This window comes from Pongo pygmaeus, chromosome 18, assembly GCF_028885625.2.
Source record: "Pongo pygmaeus isolate AG05252 chromosome 18, NHGRI_mPonPyg2-v2.0_pri, whole genome shotgun sequence".
NCBI lineage: Eukaryota > Metazoa > Chordata > Mammalia > Primates > Hominidae > Pongo > Pongo pygmaeus.
The window spans coordinates 32,561,344-32,579,242 of NC_072391.2; the positions used below are offsets into that span (position 1 = coordinate 32,561,344).

Genomic DNA, 17,899 nt, shown 5'->3' on the forward strand with positions numbered 1-17,899 from the left:
ATATATATATAATTTTGTATCCACTGGAAGTTTTATTTCTTTAGGGTTGTATCCCAATCAGTCACTTAAAAACCAAGTAACACAGACCCTGAGTGGTGAGAGGTGGGGACTGCACCTCCCTCCTACTCATTGTGGACAGCAGTGGAGAAGAGAGAGGAGCAGGAGAGGTGGCTGACGCCAGGCAGCAGCAGCAGTGATGGGGCCACAATGTCACAGAGCAAGCTCCATCCTCCTCCAGACCCTGGCTGGAGCTCCTGTGGCTTGGGGTGGGCAGTGGGGAGAACCCACCCCAGGCCTTCCCCATCCCTTCCCCAGACAGTCTCCTTGTGGGCTCAACCAATGTCTTCTGGCAGGAGCCTGAGGCACACGGAGAGGACGAAGTGGAAGAGGAAGACGGGAGAGGCAGGGTGGTGGCAGGAATGAAGGCAGGGGCCACTCCACCCTACACCCACCCTGGAGAGGGGCGAGGAAACCACCATCACGCAGCGTGTCATGGGGACCAGGCGGGGTTTAAGGCTGAGGGCCCGGGGCGGGCAGGGCCTCGGGCCTCAGTCAAAGCTGTGCCAGTGGCTGTGCTGCGAGTCGTATTCCAGTGCGGCGCCCGAGCCCTTGACACCGTCCCTCAGGTGGGCACGCCATGGTGTCGGCCCCTGGCGCTGGCCTGCACTGCCACGCTCACACAGGCGTCGGCGCCACCTTCGCAGGCTGGCAGCATCTCCGCTTTGAGGACGCCCTCTTTGTGCGCCGAGTACTCGCACTTGACACTGTAACCTTCAGGGACAGGTACAACGCTGAGGAGCTTGACATGCAGAGGCTGGGGACAGGTGCCTCACGGACGTCCTTGCTCACTGGGCGGGGGGCAGAGTGAAGGTAATCTCATACCTGAGCAGGATCTTCAGGAAGCCAACCTTGACCAGAAAGCTGCTGTCGCTGTCCTGCGTGGCCATGACCACCGAGTCATGAAGCTTCTCATCAAAGCAGACGTGGCTCTGGGAGTATTACAGGCCAAGAAAATGGGGGTCGTGACCAACTCAGTATACCACTGGAGGCTATATGAGTAAACGGAAAACTGTTCTCATGAAAGCAGGATGTTGGAAAACTGATGGCTGCATCTGCCCACAGAGGGAGTGCTGAGAGCAGTCACGCCCCAAGGGCAGTGTTCCTTGTGATTACCTATGGGAACATCTGAAGCCTGTTGTACAAAGAAAGCAATTATGTGTACCTGTGATAAATCAAGCAACTGACCAACCGTTACCTCTCCCTCCCTGCTCTTTCTACCTAATAAATACGAAGGGCTGTGGAAGCTCAGGGCTGCCCTTGTTCACTAGAAGCAAGGAGCCCCCTGACCCCTTCTTTCAAAACAGATCTTTTTGTCTTTGTCTTCATTTCTGCATTCATCCCCCTTCATTCACACCTGTAGCAGCCGACAGCGACATGGGAGCCCTCTGTATCGTGGCCTGCCGCAAAGCAGATACTCCTCCGGACTCTGGGCTTGTTACCCCTGTTGGCTGCAGCCATGGATGCCCTCCCTGCCACACAGCTCCTGCCGGACACCACCACTCATGCTCAGCAGCCTCCCATGTTCCAGGGACACCAGCAGGAGCCTTGCAGTGTGCACCCGGTGCCGGGCAGGGCAGGCATGACCCAGGCTCGGCTGCAGGAGCTCAATGCCAAGCATGAGGAAGAACTGGCCTATATTTTTAATTTTTATTTTTTTTGAGATGGAGTCTCGCACTGTTGCCCAGGCTGGAGTGCAGCGGCGCGAGCTTGGCTCACTACAAGCTCCGCCTCCTGGGTTCACACCATTCTCCTGCCTCAGCCTCCCGAGTAGCTGGGACTACAGGCACCAGCCACCACGCCCAGCTAATTTTTTTGTATTTTTAGTAGAGATGGGGTTTCACCGTGTTAGCCAGGATGGTCTCGATCTACTGACCTTGTGATCCGCCCACCTCAGCCTCCCAAAGTGCTGGGATTACAGGTGTGAGCCACCGTGCCTGGCCATTTTTTGTATTTTTAGTAGAGATGGGGTTTCACTGTATTAGCCGGGATGGTCTAAATCTCCTGACCTCGTGATCTGCCCACCTCAGCCTCCTAAAGTGTTGGGATTACGGGCGTGAGCCACTGCGCCTAGCCCTAATTTTTTTTTTTTTTTTTTAGATGGAGTCTCGCTCTTGTCGCTCAGGCTGGAGCACTGCGGTGTGATCTCAGCTCACTGCAACCTCTACCTCCCGGTCTCCAGTGATCCTCCCACTCAGCTTCCCAAGTAGCTGCGACTATAGGCACACGCCACCCTGTCCAGCTAATTTTTGTATTTTTTGTTAGAGAAGGGGTTTCGCCATGTTGCCCAGGCTGGTCTCAAACTTCTGAGCTCGAGAGATCTGCCCACTTCGGCCTCCCAAAGTGCTGGGATCACAGGTGCGAGCCACCGGGCCCAGCCTCGAATGGGTTTAATTTTTTTTTTTTTTTTGAGATGGAGTCTTGCTCTGTTGCCCAGCCAGGAGTGCAATGGCAAGATCTCAGCTCACTGCAACCTCTGCCTCCCGGGTTCAAGCGATTCTCCTGCCTCAGCCTCCTGAGTAGCTGGGATTACAGACATGCGCCACCACACCCGGCTAATTTTTGTATTTTTAGTAGAGATGGGGTTTCACCATGTTGGCCAGGATAGTCTTGAGCTCTTGACCTCGTGATCCGCCCACCTCCGCCTCCCAAAGTGCTGGGATTACAGGCATGAGCCACCGTGCCCGGCCTTTTTTTTTTTCTTATGTTAAATAAACAACAAAGAACTGTGAAATAAAATAGACAGCAATACAAGGAAAAACATGAGAAACAGTTTTATTGGAAATATTCTAACACATTTTCTGAACAAATAATCAAAAAATAAATAAGGACATAGAAAATATGAACATATAAATTTCTTACCCTGAAAACAAACAGTACACCTTCTTTTCAAGTTTCATGGACAGTGGACAAAATTAAATAATTATTAAGCTACAAAGAATATTTTGGTAAATTTTGAAAAGTAGAAATTCTAGAAACCATTTTCAGATCAAAATACAATACAACTAACAATAATGTAAAACACACCACTTAGAAATTTTGAAACATAAGTAGCATCTCAAATTATCCTTAGGACAAGATGTAAATCAAGAATTAAAAAAATTAAAAAACAGACTATTTAGAAAAATAATTTAAAAAGTAGGATTAACAGCCAAAGCTATATGCAGAGGTAAAAACAGCATTAAATGCTTTTAGCGTCAAAAATAGAAAAAAAATGAAACAAATTAAGCATGCTTGCAAGTTGAGATTTTGGAAAGTAGTATAAAAACAGTTCCCCCAAAAATGGGAGAAAGGGAATATTTGAAATAGAAAACAGAAAAAACAACACTCAGAGGCCTGAGAGGTGGTGGGATGAGCTTTCTGCCTGTGGACAGAGACACGCTTGGGGGCATCCCCGCAGGCTTGGTCCCCTGGCGTGTGTCATCAGGCCTCTCCCCTCTCACTCCTCGAGCTCCGCCTGGTGTCCTCTCCTGTTCCCCGGGCTGAAGCTCCTGTGTCTGTCATCAACGCATCTTGAACATCCTGTTCCTTGATTGTGGCACTCTACAGGTTTCTCTACAACTAATTCTTTTCACTTATGACTCACTTACTAGTAGACTTGACAGGACAGGAACCATGTCCTGATACTCATTGGATCCACAGGCCCTGGTAGGCACTGAGTTCTTAATAGACATTATGAGTGGAAGAATGAGCGGATGGGCTCAAGCACCGATTCCTGAGTTGCATCTGGCCCCATTGCCCAGCCACAGGCCGGAAGCCCATGTCCTGAGGCCTGGAATGAATTAGTCCAACAATAAGAGGACTAACTATGCAGGATCCACCTAATGGATTGTTATGCAACCTATAATGGCTGTGTTGACAACGTCAATAAAATATGAGGAAGTGGGGCTTTGATGGTTTTTCTTTTTCCTTTTTTTTTTTTTTTTTTTTGAGATGAAGTCTTGCTCTGTCGGCCAGGCTGGAGTGCACTGGCGCGATCTCAGCTCACTGCAAACTCCGCCTCCCGAGTTCAAGTGATTCTCCTGCCTCAGCCTCCGGAGTAGCTGGGATTACAGGCACCTGCCACCACGCCCAGCTAATTTTTGTAGTTTTAGTAGAAACAGGGTTTCACCATATTGGCCAGGCTGGTCTCGAATTCCTGACCTCATGATCCACCCGCCTTGGCCTCCCAAAGTTCTGGGATTATAGGCATGAGCCACTGCGCCCGGCCTTTTTTTCTTTTTTTTTTTTTTTTAATTTTTTTTGAGATGGAGTCTTGCTCTGTCCGCCAGGCTGGAGTGCAGTGGCATGATCTAGGCTCACTGCAACCTCCACCTCCCGAGTTTAAGCGATTCTCCTGCTTGGGCCTCCCAAGTAGCTGGGATTACAGGTACCCGCCACCATGCCTGGCTAATTTTGTATTTTTAGTAGAGATGGGGTTTCACCATGTTGGCCAGACTAGTCTGATTTTTTTTCTTATTTCCTCTTTTTACTGAATAATCAAAGATTTCTTGTGTGAAATGGAAAATAGTCTTCTCCTCAAGTCCCAGTTCAAACGCCATCTTCTCTGAGGACCGACCCTGATTTCTCCAACCAGAAACACTCTGGCCTTTCCTGGGCTCCCAGAGCACCTGCCCCTCCCTCTGGTCTCTTACAATTTCTGCCTTTGGTTATCTGTGTCCTGCCAAGGGGCTGTCAGCACCCCATAGGCAGGACTGCATATTTCTTGGATGCCTGCACCCCAGGATGTTCATTCCGACTTGAACCCACCCTCTATGGGCCGTGCGGGGTGGGAGGGGACAATATATAGGTTTGAATGAGCAGTGGCCTGAATGACAGAGACCACAGTGTACTCAAAGCATGCCAGGGCAGAAGATCATGGTCCCCAAACAGACTCCAGCAAGCCTTGGGGACCAGCCTGTGCACACTCACACCTGCTGTGTTACACCTGGCTGAGAAAAGGTCCCGGGAGCAGGTTGTATAGCTCTAGCTACAATAAGGCAGGGAGACGTGGGTTTGCTGTCACATCAGCAGGGGCTGGTAAAGGAGCAGGTTGTGTGGCTCTAGCCACAATGAGGCAGGGAGACATGGGTTTGCTATCACATCACCGGGGGCTGGTGAGTGCAGTTGAGACAGGTGTTTTAATCATCGTTTTTGCACCCAGATGAACAAGGAGAGGGCATTCAGGCATGGCAACCCACCTGAGCCACCTCCAGGGGCAAGAGATGATCAGATTTACTTTAGAAAGGACGACAGCATCAGCCACTTCCATAGCCCCCCAGATCATCTGTACTTGGCTGTCAGAACAGTCCTGCTGAAACGCCAATCACACCTGTCATTCACTGCTCTGCCCAGGACTCTTCAGTGGGCTCCCCAGTGCTCAGCATGACACTCCAGGCGCCATGTGCCCTGGTCCCCACCTACCTCTCCACTGCAAATTCTGGCCATACACCCCTGCACCCCCAAACAGTGCACTCCCATCTCAGTCCACATTCTCCCCTTACAACATTTCATCCAAGACCATGGGTTCATGGCCTTAAGTTTACTTCTGGTCTGGACTTCTGTGCCAGCTCCAGAGTCTAGTTGTCTCGCTGACCCCTTCACTTGGGTGCCAGAGAACACTGGATATTCCAGACCCCTCAAACTCAACGCATCTAACACCTCCCCCACCACCCAACCCCTTACTCTGCTTGTCTTCCCTGTATTAGTCAACATCACCATTCCCCCGGCTGCTCCGGTGGCTCTCAACTCTGCCCTCTCTGACTGTGCATTCAATCCACCATTAAGTCCTGCTGATTCTACCTCCAATGTTTTTATTTTCTTTTAGAGACAGGGTCTCACTCTGTTACTGAGGCTGGAGTGCAGTGGCACAGTCATGGCTCACTGGAGCCTCAAACTCCTGGGCTCAAGTGATCCTCCCACCTCAGCCTTCCGAATAGCTAGGACTATAGGTGCACAGCACCATGCCTGGCTAATTCTTACTTTTTTTTTTTTGAGACAGAGTCTCGCTCTGTCACCCAGGCTGGAGTGCAGTGGCTCGATCTCGGCTCACTGCAAGCTCCGCCTCCCAGGTTCACTCCATTCTCCTGCCTCAGCCTCTCTGAGTAGCTGGGACTACAGGCGCCTGCCACCACGCCCGGCTAATTTTTTGTATTTTTAGTAGAGATGGGGTTTCACCGTGGTCTCGAACTCCTGACCTCATGATCCGCCTGCCTCGGCCTCCCAAAGTGCTGGGATTACAAGCGTGAGCCACCGCACCCAGCCGATTCTTACCTTTTTTTTTTTTAAGAGACAGGGTGTTGCTATGTTGCCCAGGCAGGTCTCAAACTCCTGGCCTCAAGCGATCCTCCTGCCTTGGCCTCCCAAAGTGTTAGGATTACAGACGTGAGCCACAGCACCTGGCTTCCAATGTTTCTCTTACCTCCATCCATTCCCTCCCCATGTATGTCACAACCCTAATCTAAGCCACATCTCCCACCTGGACTATGCCCCTATAAGTGCATTCTCATACAGCAGTCAGGGTGATCTTATCTGTAAACTGAATCATGCCACTACATGGAAGCTGGGATGAAATCCAGGCTTCTAGTTTTAAGGAGCTTCCAGTGGCCAAATCTGGGACAATCTGAGCACCAAAATAATTAAGATTAATAACTAATTATAAAATTTATTGGAAAATAATAGAAATCCAAGAGTTCCTACGAATAGTGAATCTAAAATAAATGGAAAGAAGAATGCCAAGTGTTGACTAATAAATGTGGAGGGAGTCCTGGGGTTGAGTTACTATTCTGTAACCATCATGATTCTTAGTCAGGCAAGAATCATCAATAGGTGTTAAATCTCATCTATTTAACTTTTGATGTGGAATAGGATATAGTCATGGTTATAAAATACCTCCTCATAGATTACTTGTTACAAGGGAAAAATACTAACTCCAGATTGGAGAAATCAAATAACCTTGACTTGGTGATCAAAATTAAAATCACCAAGGAGGGGCTGGGTGTGGTGGCTCACGCCTGTAATCACAGCACTTTGGGAGGCTGAGGCAGGTGGATCACCTGAGGGCAGGAGTTCAAGACCAGCCTGGCCAACATGGCGAAACCCAGTCTCTACTAAAAAATACAAAAATTAGCTGGGCGTGGTGGTGGGTACCTGTAATCCCAGCTACTCAGGAGGCTGAAGCAGGGAGAATTGCTTGAACCCAGGAGGCGGAGGTTGCAGTGAGCTGAGAACACACCACTGCACTCCAGCCTGGGCAACAGAGCAAGACTCTGTTTAAAAAAAAAAATCACCACGGAGGAACAGACAGACATGTGTGGCTTTAGCTGTTACACTGAGAAGGACACAGTATCACTTACACAGTCTTCCAGCCAGGAATGCATAACCCATATATTACAATGAAGAAACAAGCAGACAAACCCCAAATGAAGAATGTTCTATTAAGATAAAGGGGAGGATTGAATTCTTCAATAATATCAACACCATGCAGACAAAGAAAGGCTAACCATTCCCGATTAAGGGATACTAGAGAGAAACAACAACTAAATGCAATACATCATTCTTAGACTGGATCCTGTGCTAGAGGAGAAATGCCATCTAAAGGGTGTTACTGAGACAAGTGACAAGATGGGAGGTAAATTAGATACCACATTGGATCAGTGTGAAATTTAATGCAGTGGATAATTGTACTGTGGGAGGAAACACACACTATTTAGGGGTAGAGGAACATGAGGTCTGCAACTTATTCTCAACTAGATCGGAATCAAAGTCATCTGTATATACCTTAAATAGAGAGATGGCCAGTGACAGAGAAATGGGGTAAAATGTGAACACCAGGTGAATCTGGGACAAAGGCTATGCAGATGTCCATTGTACTATTCTTGAGACTTTTCTGTAACTTTGAAATTATTTCCAAATAAAAAGTTAAACCAGGAAGGGCATGGTGGCTTATGCCTGTAATCCCTTTGGGGATTTGTAAGCACTTTGGGAAGCCGAGGAGGGTGGATCACTTGAGGTCAAGAGTTCAAGACCAGCCTGGCCAATATGGTGAAACTCTCTCTCTACTAAAAATACAAAAATTAGCCAGGTGTAGTGGCAGGTGCCTGTAATCCCAGCTACTTGAGAGCCTGAGGTGGGAGAATCGCTTGAACCTCGGAGGTAGAGGTTGCAATGCGCCAAGATCACGCCACTGTGCTCCAGCCTGGAGACAGAGTGAGTCTGTGTCTCAAATTTAAGGAAAAAGAAAAAGTTAACCCAAAACCTCCAGGCTCCTTACTGTGGCCCACAAGGCTCTGCCATCACCCCTGCCCAGGCCACCTAGCCTTATGCTCAGCTCCCACTATAAGGATTGCCTTTCAGTTTCCCCACCATACCAAGCTCTTTCCCACCCTTGGGTCTTTTGTGCCTACTCTTGCTTGTCTATGGAATTCTCCTCCCCAACTCAGATCTCAGGGAGACAGTAATTGTCACTTTCTCACAATGACCTTCTTTGACCATCTTAATCTAATTTAGATCTACAATATGCTTTCATGGCACCAAGAACTTTTCCTTCATGACACTTATCACAGTTTATAAGAGTGTATTTTGGGGGATTGCATGACATCTGTCTTCTCCAACAGCCTGGATGCTCCCTGAAGCCAGGAATCCTGTTTGTTCTACTCGTGAATGCATCTTTCCACCCCAGCGGCTGGACCTGGCATGCAGCTGGGCATTCCGTAGCCAGCTGACTGATTAAATGGTGAATTCCACTCTCCAAGTTCACCCCCAGACTGTTGGTAGCTCTCAGAGAACACACTCTGTGGTCTATCTCTAGCCCTGAGAACTCATTCAAGAGGCTTCGTCTTTGAAGGCTTTCTAAATTCCCCACCACTACGCCACAATTTGGAACTGAGACCATGGCAGGGAGGAGGTGGCACTTTGGAGGCAAGTCGTGTTAGGGGAGACATCACGAATGAGAGCCAGAGAGGGGATGTCAAGGAGGCAGCTGGCTGCTTAGGCTGGTGCTCAGAGGGGCAGTCTGGGTTAGATTGAGAGAGGACCAACAGCTGGAGCTGCGCACATAAAAGAGATCTTTCACAGACCCGTGCAGAAGAAAGAGTCTAAGGACAGGTCCCAAACGAGGCTGACTTAGGGCTAAGCAAGAAAAACAGCCCTGGAAGCAAAGAAGCAGTGTCCAGAGAAGTAGCAATGATATTCAGAGACAGAAAAAGTTGTTACCAAAGGCAAGAAAGGAGGACATTTAGGCACTGAAACCATTTGGATTTTCTTCTTCCTTGTTCAAGATCAGCAGTCTGGCCCCTGGTGGTTGAGGCAGGCTGGTGGGGTTAAGAGCTTGGACTGTAAACTGGCCAGGCGCGGTGGCACATGTCTGTAGTCCCAGCTACTCAGGAGGCTGAGGCACGAGAATCACTTGAACCTGGGAGGTGGAGGATGCAGTGAGCCGAGATTGTGCCACTGCACTCCAGCCTGGGTGATAGAGCGAGACTCCGGCTCAAAAAAAAAAAAAAAAAAAGAGCTTGGACTGTGCCTGAATCCTGACTTCATAATATATTAATATCACTTGTGTGACCTTGGGCAATGGACTTAACTTTCCGAGACTTCAAGCCCTCATCTGTACATTGTTGAGGGGCTGCTGTCAGAATGACATGCGATCCTCTCTGGAAGGCCCTTTGAGCCATGTTTGGTCTATGGTCTAGGCAATGAACGACATCGTGGTGCATGCACAGTGCAAGAGGGTGCACTGGTTCCAGCTCACAGGAATGTGTCCTAAGTTCAGCCTTTCACCAATAGCAGTTTCAGACAAAAGTCAGAGCCCTCCAACCACCTTCTATTACATGTCCCCTTCCTCTGATGCGGCCCCTAATTAAAAACAAAAACAAAAACATATAGTGGGCAGGTTCCATTTAACATGATCCTTCCTCTAAAGCCTTTTTCTGAAAAAATCAGTTTTCTCCCTGTCCCCAAGGGTGCCCCAAAGTCATACCATGCCAGAGTTTGCCCTCATGACTGCAATTAACCCTTAGCTGAGAGCATTTTGCACTGTTTTCCAGCTACCCATGGTGACACTTGCCTCAACACAGCTACCTTCTGTGGACACAGGCAAGTATTCTCAGGCCTCTTACTTGGGGATACCATTAATGTCTGCCCATAGCTTCCGACCACCCCATCTCTGAAGGCAAGAGAAGTGTGTGGCTACCATTTCACAGCTTAGAAAGCACTTCCCCAACACAGCCTCCCTTTCATCCTCACGACTGCCCAGTGAGGTAGATACAGCAGGTAACAGCTACAGTGGTTTGCATTTATCAAGCACTTACAATGTACAATGTTCTGTGTTAAGCATTTTCATATGTGATCCTATTTAAACTCATGAAAACTCTATGAAGATGATGTTTGCCACAATCATCAATCAGTGCCACCACTTTACAGAAGAGAAAAATGGAGTGGTTCGTAACTTGCCTCAAATCAAAGAGGTAGTAAGTAATGGAGCCAGGATTCAAACCTCAGACTGACTCCAGAGCCACACTCTTAACCCTCCTACAATATTGCCTCAAAAATCAAGCATTGACTCCCCACACATTATTCTATCTATCCTTCCACTAAATTGAAGCTCAGAGAGGTAAAGTGACTTGCCCAAGACCTTGCCACCAGGAACTGGTAGAGCTAGGATCCATACTTGGATTCTCTGGCTCTGAGGCCCCTGAAACCAAAAAGGCAAGATTCAATGTTCTAGGTAAAATTCCAGCAGCAGACTTGACTTGCCGATGCTGCTCAGCCCAGAGTAGTGTTTCTTTTTTTTTCTTTTTCCTTTTTTTTTGGAGACAAATCTCCCTCTGTCACACAGGCTGAAGTGCAGTGGTGGGATCTCAGTTCGCTGCAACCTCTGCCTCCTGGGTTCAAGCAATTCTCCTGCCTCAGCCTCCTGAGTAGGCAGGACTTCAGGCACGCACCACCATGCCTGGCTAATTTTTGTATTTTTAGGAGAGATGGGTTTCACCATGTTGTTCAGGCTGGTCTCGAACTCCTGACCTCGTGATCCGCCCGTCTCGGCCTCCCAAAGTGCTGGGATTACAGGCATGAGCCACCGTGCCCGGCCTTTCTTTTTCTTTTTTGAGACAGAATCTCACTCTGTCACCCAGGCTGGAGTGCAGTGGCACAATCTCTGCTCACTGAAACTTCTGCCTCCCGGGTTTAAGCGATTCTCCTATCTCAGCCTCCCAAGTAGCTTGGACTACAGGTGTACAGCACCATGCCCGGCTAATTTTTTTTTTTTTTTTTTTTGTATTTTTAGTAGAGATGAGGTTTCACCATGTTGGCAAGACAGGTCTTGAACTCCTGACCTTAAATGATCCGACCACCTTGGCCTCCCAAAGTGCTGGGATTATAGGCACGAGCCCCACTGCGCCCAGCCCCAAAGTAGTGTTTCTATGCAGGAAATTCCTCCTGGAATTTATCAGGAAATCTGTATGTTCTTCTGAATCCCAAAATCGATCAGTCAAGAAATTGGGAAAATGGGGAAAAGCATTATAATTCTCCTGTGAGAATTAATGCTTAACAATCAACATAGAGGCATTCCTGGCTTAAAGAAATCCACTGATGCCAAATTGAAAGCAAGAGAAGGCAACGTTGACACACACAGTCTAAAGTTAAGGTACTGTAATCCCGGTACTCTGGGAGGCTGAGGCGGTTGGATCATTTGAGGTCAGGAGTTCGAGACCAGCCTGGCCAACATGGCAAAATCCTGTCTCTACAAAAAATACAAAACTTAGCCAGGCATGGTGGCACATGCCTCTAATCCCAGCTACTCAGGCGGCTGAGGCACAAGAACTGCTTGAGCCCTGGAGGTGGAGTCGAGATTGCACCACTGCACTTGAGCCTGGGAGCTGCAGCAAGACTGTCTCAAAAAATAAATAAATAAAGTTAAGGTACACATTTCCAGAATATGGGATAAGAGTACCTAGGAGATAAGTAATCAAAATACTTTTTGTAGCTGTTGACACACTAAAAGTATATTTGTGGCTCTACCTGTTGTTAAGAGCGAGTCACTCTCACAAATATTAATGTTTACGTGCACTGTATTTTATACAAATCCTACAAATGATGTTCTAATAAATAACAAGTTTTGGAAACAAATAAGTCCTTAAATTGGCAATTTCTCTCCCTTTCTCTTTTTTTAAGAGACAGGGTCTTGCTCTGTTGCCCAGGCTGGAGTGCAGTGGTGCAATCATAGCTCACTATAGCCTCAAACTCTGGGCTCAAGTGATCCTCCTGCCTTGGCCTCCCAAAGTGCTGGAATCACAGGCGTGTGCCACCACATTCAGCCTAAACTGGCAATTTCAACTTGTGATTCTGTGTAGTGTTGTTAATCTTGTCAAATATTTGAATATTTTGTTATTTAAATACTACCCAACAATGTTTGTTGGCATCTTCCAGTTATTGAATATTTGCTAAGGCCTACAGTTCTTTGTAACTACTACTAAGTGTGTATTTCTTATTTATTAAAAAATACAGAAAGTGGCCGGGCATGGTGTAATCCCCGCACTTTGGGAGGCTGAGGTGGGTGGATCACCTAAGGTCAGGAGTTTGAGACCAGCCTGGCCAACATGATGAAACCCTCTCTGTACTAAAAATACAAAAAATTAGCCAGGCATGGTGGCACGTGCCTGTAATCCCAGCTGCTAGGGAGGCTGAGGCAGGAGAATCACTTGGACCTGGGAGGTGGAGGTTGCAGTAAGCCGAGATCACACCACTACACTCCAGCCTGAGTGACAAGAGCAAAACTCCGTCTCAAAAAAAAAAAAAAAAAAATACAGAAAGTTATGAAAAATACAGAATAACATGCTTTCAGGAATTCCCCCAAATTCCATTTTTTCATTCCCAACTCCTGAAGATTAGTTTCCCTTTTGGGAACTTGGAAATCTTAGCCCAGAGGAACTGGATGAACTTCCCAGACAACCCAGTGGGATGGCAAATGGAGAGAGGTCATCCTTGTTGGCCTCCAGGAAGGCTCTACACAGGAGCTGGTCCTGGAGTGGAGCTTCCTTCACCAACATCACCCTGGTGACGACTGAGAAAAGGTCATCCCAGAATTCCATGGGCTGAATCTAAAGCATTGGCTTGAAGCGTGAAATTTCTGTCATCTCAATCATTGGTACGAATGTTAACTTTCATCCCAGGGAGTATCTACTCACTTCAGTGTAAAAAGCGTTTTCTATAATTCACCAGAGAAAAATGAATGCTCTCCATAAATGGAGGCCCTGTTAACCCACGGCCTTAACCCCGCTGTGTCCCAGCACGAGAAGTGGTACTGCATTGCTGACTTTGGGCAGGTTCCTTAACTTCTCAGAGACTCAATTTCTCCATCTGCAAAATGCAGATAATGACAATATCCATGCCACAGGGATGCAGTGAGAACTAAATTACATCAGTCACAATGCCTGGTACACAGTAAACCCTCGATAAATGGGAGGCGTTACTATTTCCTAGTACAACAGACCCAACGGTGAAGTCAGGAAGTGAGAGCTTGGTGAACGGCCTTGGAACCACCCAAAAGGCTCACTCGCGCTGCTTCTCAGGCTAGGATTTTCCAGGTAGGTTAGGCCACCAGCTCAGGGCTGCGCCAGAAGTCTCCACGCCTCCACACGAGGCAGGCGCCTGGGCTGAAAGGCAGCTTGTCCACGTGGGTTCCCAGGTTGGCCTGCTAGGCTGACACCCTGGTGGAAGCACTTGCCGTATGTCCTCGGGCGCTGGAGGTCTCCCAGCGCTGGCGTACGTAAGCCCTGGCGTGTGGGGCGGCTTCCGCGCTGGGGTCTCTGCGCGTGCGCGGGCCTCAACACAAGCGTGGACGTCCGGGCGCCATGTGGGTGTCACGTGGTGCTGCAGAAGGTGCGAGGCCGGCGGGTCCCGTGCGCCTGTCGCTGCCACGGCCCTTGCCCACTGTGGACCCGGAGGCTCAGGGCCGGCAGGACTCGAGACTCGGTGCCTCTCCCGGGGTGGCAGGTGCCTCGCATGGCACACTCAGACCACTGGGAGGGTGGCCGCGTGGGTGCGTGAGGAGGTGGGTGAGGCAGCCCAGTGCACCCCTCCCCTGGGCCTCTAGCAAGGCGGCCTCAGGCGCTGGATGTGGTCCGAGTTCTGCCCTAAACCCTTCCCATGCATTCGGGCGCCAGTGGCGAGCCAGATGGGTGCTGTGGCCTTAGGTTCGGGCAGGTGTAGGGCCGCTCGCCCCCGATGTTACCGCGGTGGGTGAGCTGGGAAGCTCTTTCCGCCCTCGGGGCACAGGTAGTGGCTGGATCTTGGGGCAGCCAAGGGAGGCTTTAGGGGCCTTGGCTTGCTTGGGGAGCCCACTCACCTCCCCTTACCCTGGGGGATTGTTCTGGGTGCCCTCGGGGCCTTGCTGCCTCCCCCGGGAGCTCTGGTGTCCGGCACCGCCGTGGAACTGGGCCGGGCATTTGTCCGGAGGCCCCTCCTGGGCAGGAGCCTCCTGAGGGGCTCTGTCTTCAGCCCCTTCTCGTGGAGGGCTCTCCTCGTCATTCTCACTCCTGAATCCTGTAAGGAGAAAAGAAGAATCTGGGTAGCGTTTCCTCTTCTCACCTCACTGACTTTCCACCAACTTGCCCCATTTATGACTTCCAAATGGGGCAAGTTGGTGGAAAGTCTTTTGCAAGCGATTAAGTTGTGTATTTTTGAGAGCAGGCAGAGGGTGAGGCCGGGCCTTGTAGGAAACCTGTAGGACCTCAGTTTCTGAAATTAGACAGTGCTGGGTTTGAATCCCAATTCCAGCCATTACTTGTAGTGTAATCTTGGGCAAGCTACATAACTTCTTGTTAAGCTCTAAGACGGAGATAACTTAAAGGAAGCCTCAAATGATTCTGTCAGTGTGGTTGGTGCATCCACAGGCCATCAGGGATATGTTAAATTGGAAAGATCAGTATAAACCTTTACCTTTAAGAAAATTTTTGGCCGGGCTTGGTGGTTCACGCCTGTAATCCCAGCACTTTGGGAGGCCGAGGCGGGTGGATCACCTGAGGTCAGGAGTTGGAGACCAGCCTGACCAATAAGGTGAAACCCCGTCTCTACTAAAAATATAAAAATTAGCGGGGTGCGGTGGCGGGCGCCTGTAATCCCAGCTACTCGGGGGGCTGATACAGGAGAATCTCTTGACCCCGGTAGGCAGAGGTTGCAGTGAGCCGAGATCGCATCACTGCACTCCAGCCTGGGCGACAGAGCGAGACTCCGTCTGAAGAAAAAAAAGAAAAAATTTTTTAGCAGAGCACGATGGTTTAGCCTGTTATCCCAGCACTTTGGGAGGGAGGCCAAACAAAGCAGGATGATCTCTTGAAGCCAGGGGTTCAAGACCAGCCTGGGGCCAGGCATGGTGGCTCACACCCAGCACTTTGGGAGGCCGAGGTGGGCGGATCACTTGAGGTCAGGGGTTCGAGACCAGCCTGGCCAACATGGTGAAACCTTGTCTCTACTAAAAACACAAAAATTAGCTGGGCATGGTGGTGTGGCACCTGTAATCCCAGCTACTTGGGATGCTGCGGCACGAGAATCGCTTGAGCCTGGGAGGCAGAGGTTGTAGTGAACCAAGATTGCATCACTGCCCTCCAGCTTTGGTGACAGAGCAAGAGTCCGTCTCAAAAACAAAACAAAACAAAAAAAACAAAACCAAAAAGCCCAGCCTGGGCAACATAGCGAGATTCCATCTTTACAAAATATTAAAAAATTAGCCCAGCATGATGGCATGTGCCTGTAGTCCCAGCTACTGGGGTGGGGTGGCAAAGTGAGAGGATCACTTTAGCCTGAGAGGTCTGAGCTGCAGAGAACTTATGATCACGCTGCTGCACTCCAGCCTGGGCAACAGAGTTGAGACCCTGTCTTTTTTTTTTTTTTTTTTTTTTTGAGACAAGGTCTCCCTTTGTTGCTCAGGCTGGAGTGCAGTAGTACAATCATGGCTCACTGAAGCCTCAAACTCTGCATCTCAAGCGATCCTCCCACCTCAGCCTCTCAAGTAGCTGGGACTTATAGGTGCATATCACCATGCCTGGCTAATTTTTGTATTTTTTGTAGAGATGGGGTTTTGCCATGTTGCTCAGGCTGGTCTCGAATTTCTGGGCTCAAGCAATTCACCCACTTCAGCCTCCCAAAGTGCTGGGATTACAGGTGTGAGCCACTCACCTGGCCAAGATTCCATCTCTTTGTAATTGTTTTTTGTTTTTTGAGACAGAGTCTTGCTCTGTCACCCAGGCTGGAGTGCAATGGTGCTGTCTTGACTCACTGCAACCCCTGCCTACCGGGTTCAAGCGATTCTCCTGCCTCAGCTTCCTGAGTAGCTGGGACTACAGGTGCGTGCCACCACACCTGGCTAATTTTTATATTTTTTTGGTAGAGACAGGGTTTCACTATGTTGGCCAGGCTGGTCTCGAACTCCTAACCTCGTGATCCACCTGCCTCAGCCTCCCAAAGTGCTGGGATTACAGGCACGAGCCACCTTGCCCAGCTGACTCCATCTCTTTAAAAATTTTTTTTCAACTCTCATCACTGAGTGAAACTTTGCCACCCTACTAACACTTATGTATATCCTTAATGCCCAGTTGTTGGTGCCTAATAGTGTTTACCATTAAAAGAACCAGGAGTTCTTAGGGGGTAGCTGATTACATTTCTTGAGACAAGAAAAATCAGGATGGGTCTATAGCATCCTGTTCATTCCAGAAAGTAAGGATATTTTCAAGGATATCAGGGGTAGTGGTACAAAGACAAAGGTGATAATAATTTTTTTTTTGAGGCGGAGTTTTGCTCTTGTTGCCCAGGCTGTAGTGCAATAGAGCCTCTTGCCTCACTGCAATCTCTAGGTTCAAGTGATTCTCCTGCCTCAGCCTCCCGAGTAGCTGGGATTACAGGCGCCCACCACCACGTCCAGCTAATTTTTGTATCTTTAGTAGAGATGGGGTTTCACCATGTTGGCCAGGCTGGTCTCAAACTCCTGACCTCAGGTGATCCAGTCACCTCAGCCTCCCCAGGTGCTGGGATTACAGGCGTGAGCCACTGCGCCCGGCCGTGAGGACTTTAAATAAGAAGATGCAGATAAAGCACTTGGCATTGGGCCTGCAGCATAGGATATGATTCAAATGAGTTAGTTTATTGAAGAGGGCAGGGGGTGGTAGCAGGAACAGACATCAGAGAGGCAGAGTGCAGAGAGGAACTTTCCCAGGCATGCTGTCTGGCTGATCAGGTGGCCAGTCAGTTGACTGGCACATGCTAACTGAGTCCCAACAAGGTGCCAGCCACTGGAGACATGATGGTAAACAATGCAGGGCGCTACAATTTTTCCTCCTCTATGGACTTCTCTCCAAGTCCCACTGGCTATCTTAGCTACAAACAATTCCCTACCACACTTTTCCCTTCAGGCTATTTTCATGAATAGAACCAGGACATTCCAGGCTTGGCTTCTTTCCTGTCCCAGGTTGGGTCACTGGCTTCACCACAGAACAGTCTGAGGTCTCAATTCAGGGCACAGGCACTCGGCTAATCTCCACCAAAGTGGTTAGGAGCATGGGCTTTGAAATGGATGACAGAGGTTTGAATCCTGACTCAGCTTCTTCTTATCTGTGACCTTGGGCAAATAATATAACATTACAAAGCCTCAGTTTTCTTATTTGTAAGTAGGCATAATAATCCCTACCCAAAAGGAATGTGATGATTAAATGAGATTATGTGAGTGTATGTGTATATAGTATACACATATAGATCAGAGATAGATGGTAGGTAGCTAGGTAGGTAGGTAGATAGATAGATAGAGGCACTGAGTAACATTAGTGGCTGCCATTATTGCCTTAATATTCCAGTTACTTCAGGGTTTGCTCCTTGG

General features: G+C 48.8%; 1 protein-coding gene and 1 pseudogene across 1 annotated transcript in view; both read right to left on the reverse strand.

The window, feature by feature from the left end:
• Positions 1-548: 548 nt before the first annotated feature.
• LOC129015109 (adipose-secreted signaling protein-like) lies at positions 549-1,518 on the reverse strand (annotated as a pseudogene).
• Positions 1,519-7,089: 5,571 nt separating this feature from the next.
• The window catches only part of BCL7C (BAF chromatin remodeling complex subunit BCL7C), a 66,070-nt gene continuing 55,260 nt past the window's right edge, over positions 7,090-17,899 (reverse strand). The window contains exon 6 of the mRNA XM_063654973.1: positions 7,090-14,577. Coding sequence (XP_063511043.1) covers positions 14,377-14,577 — 201 coding nt within the window. The 3' untranslated portion in view covers positions 7,090-14,376. The remainder of the gene's footprint in view (positions 14,578-17,899) is intronic.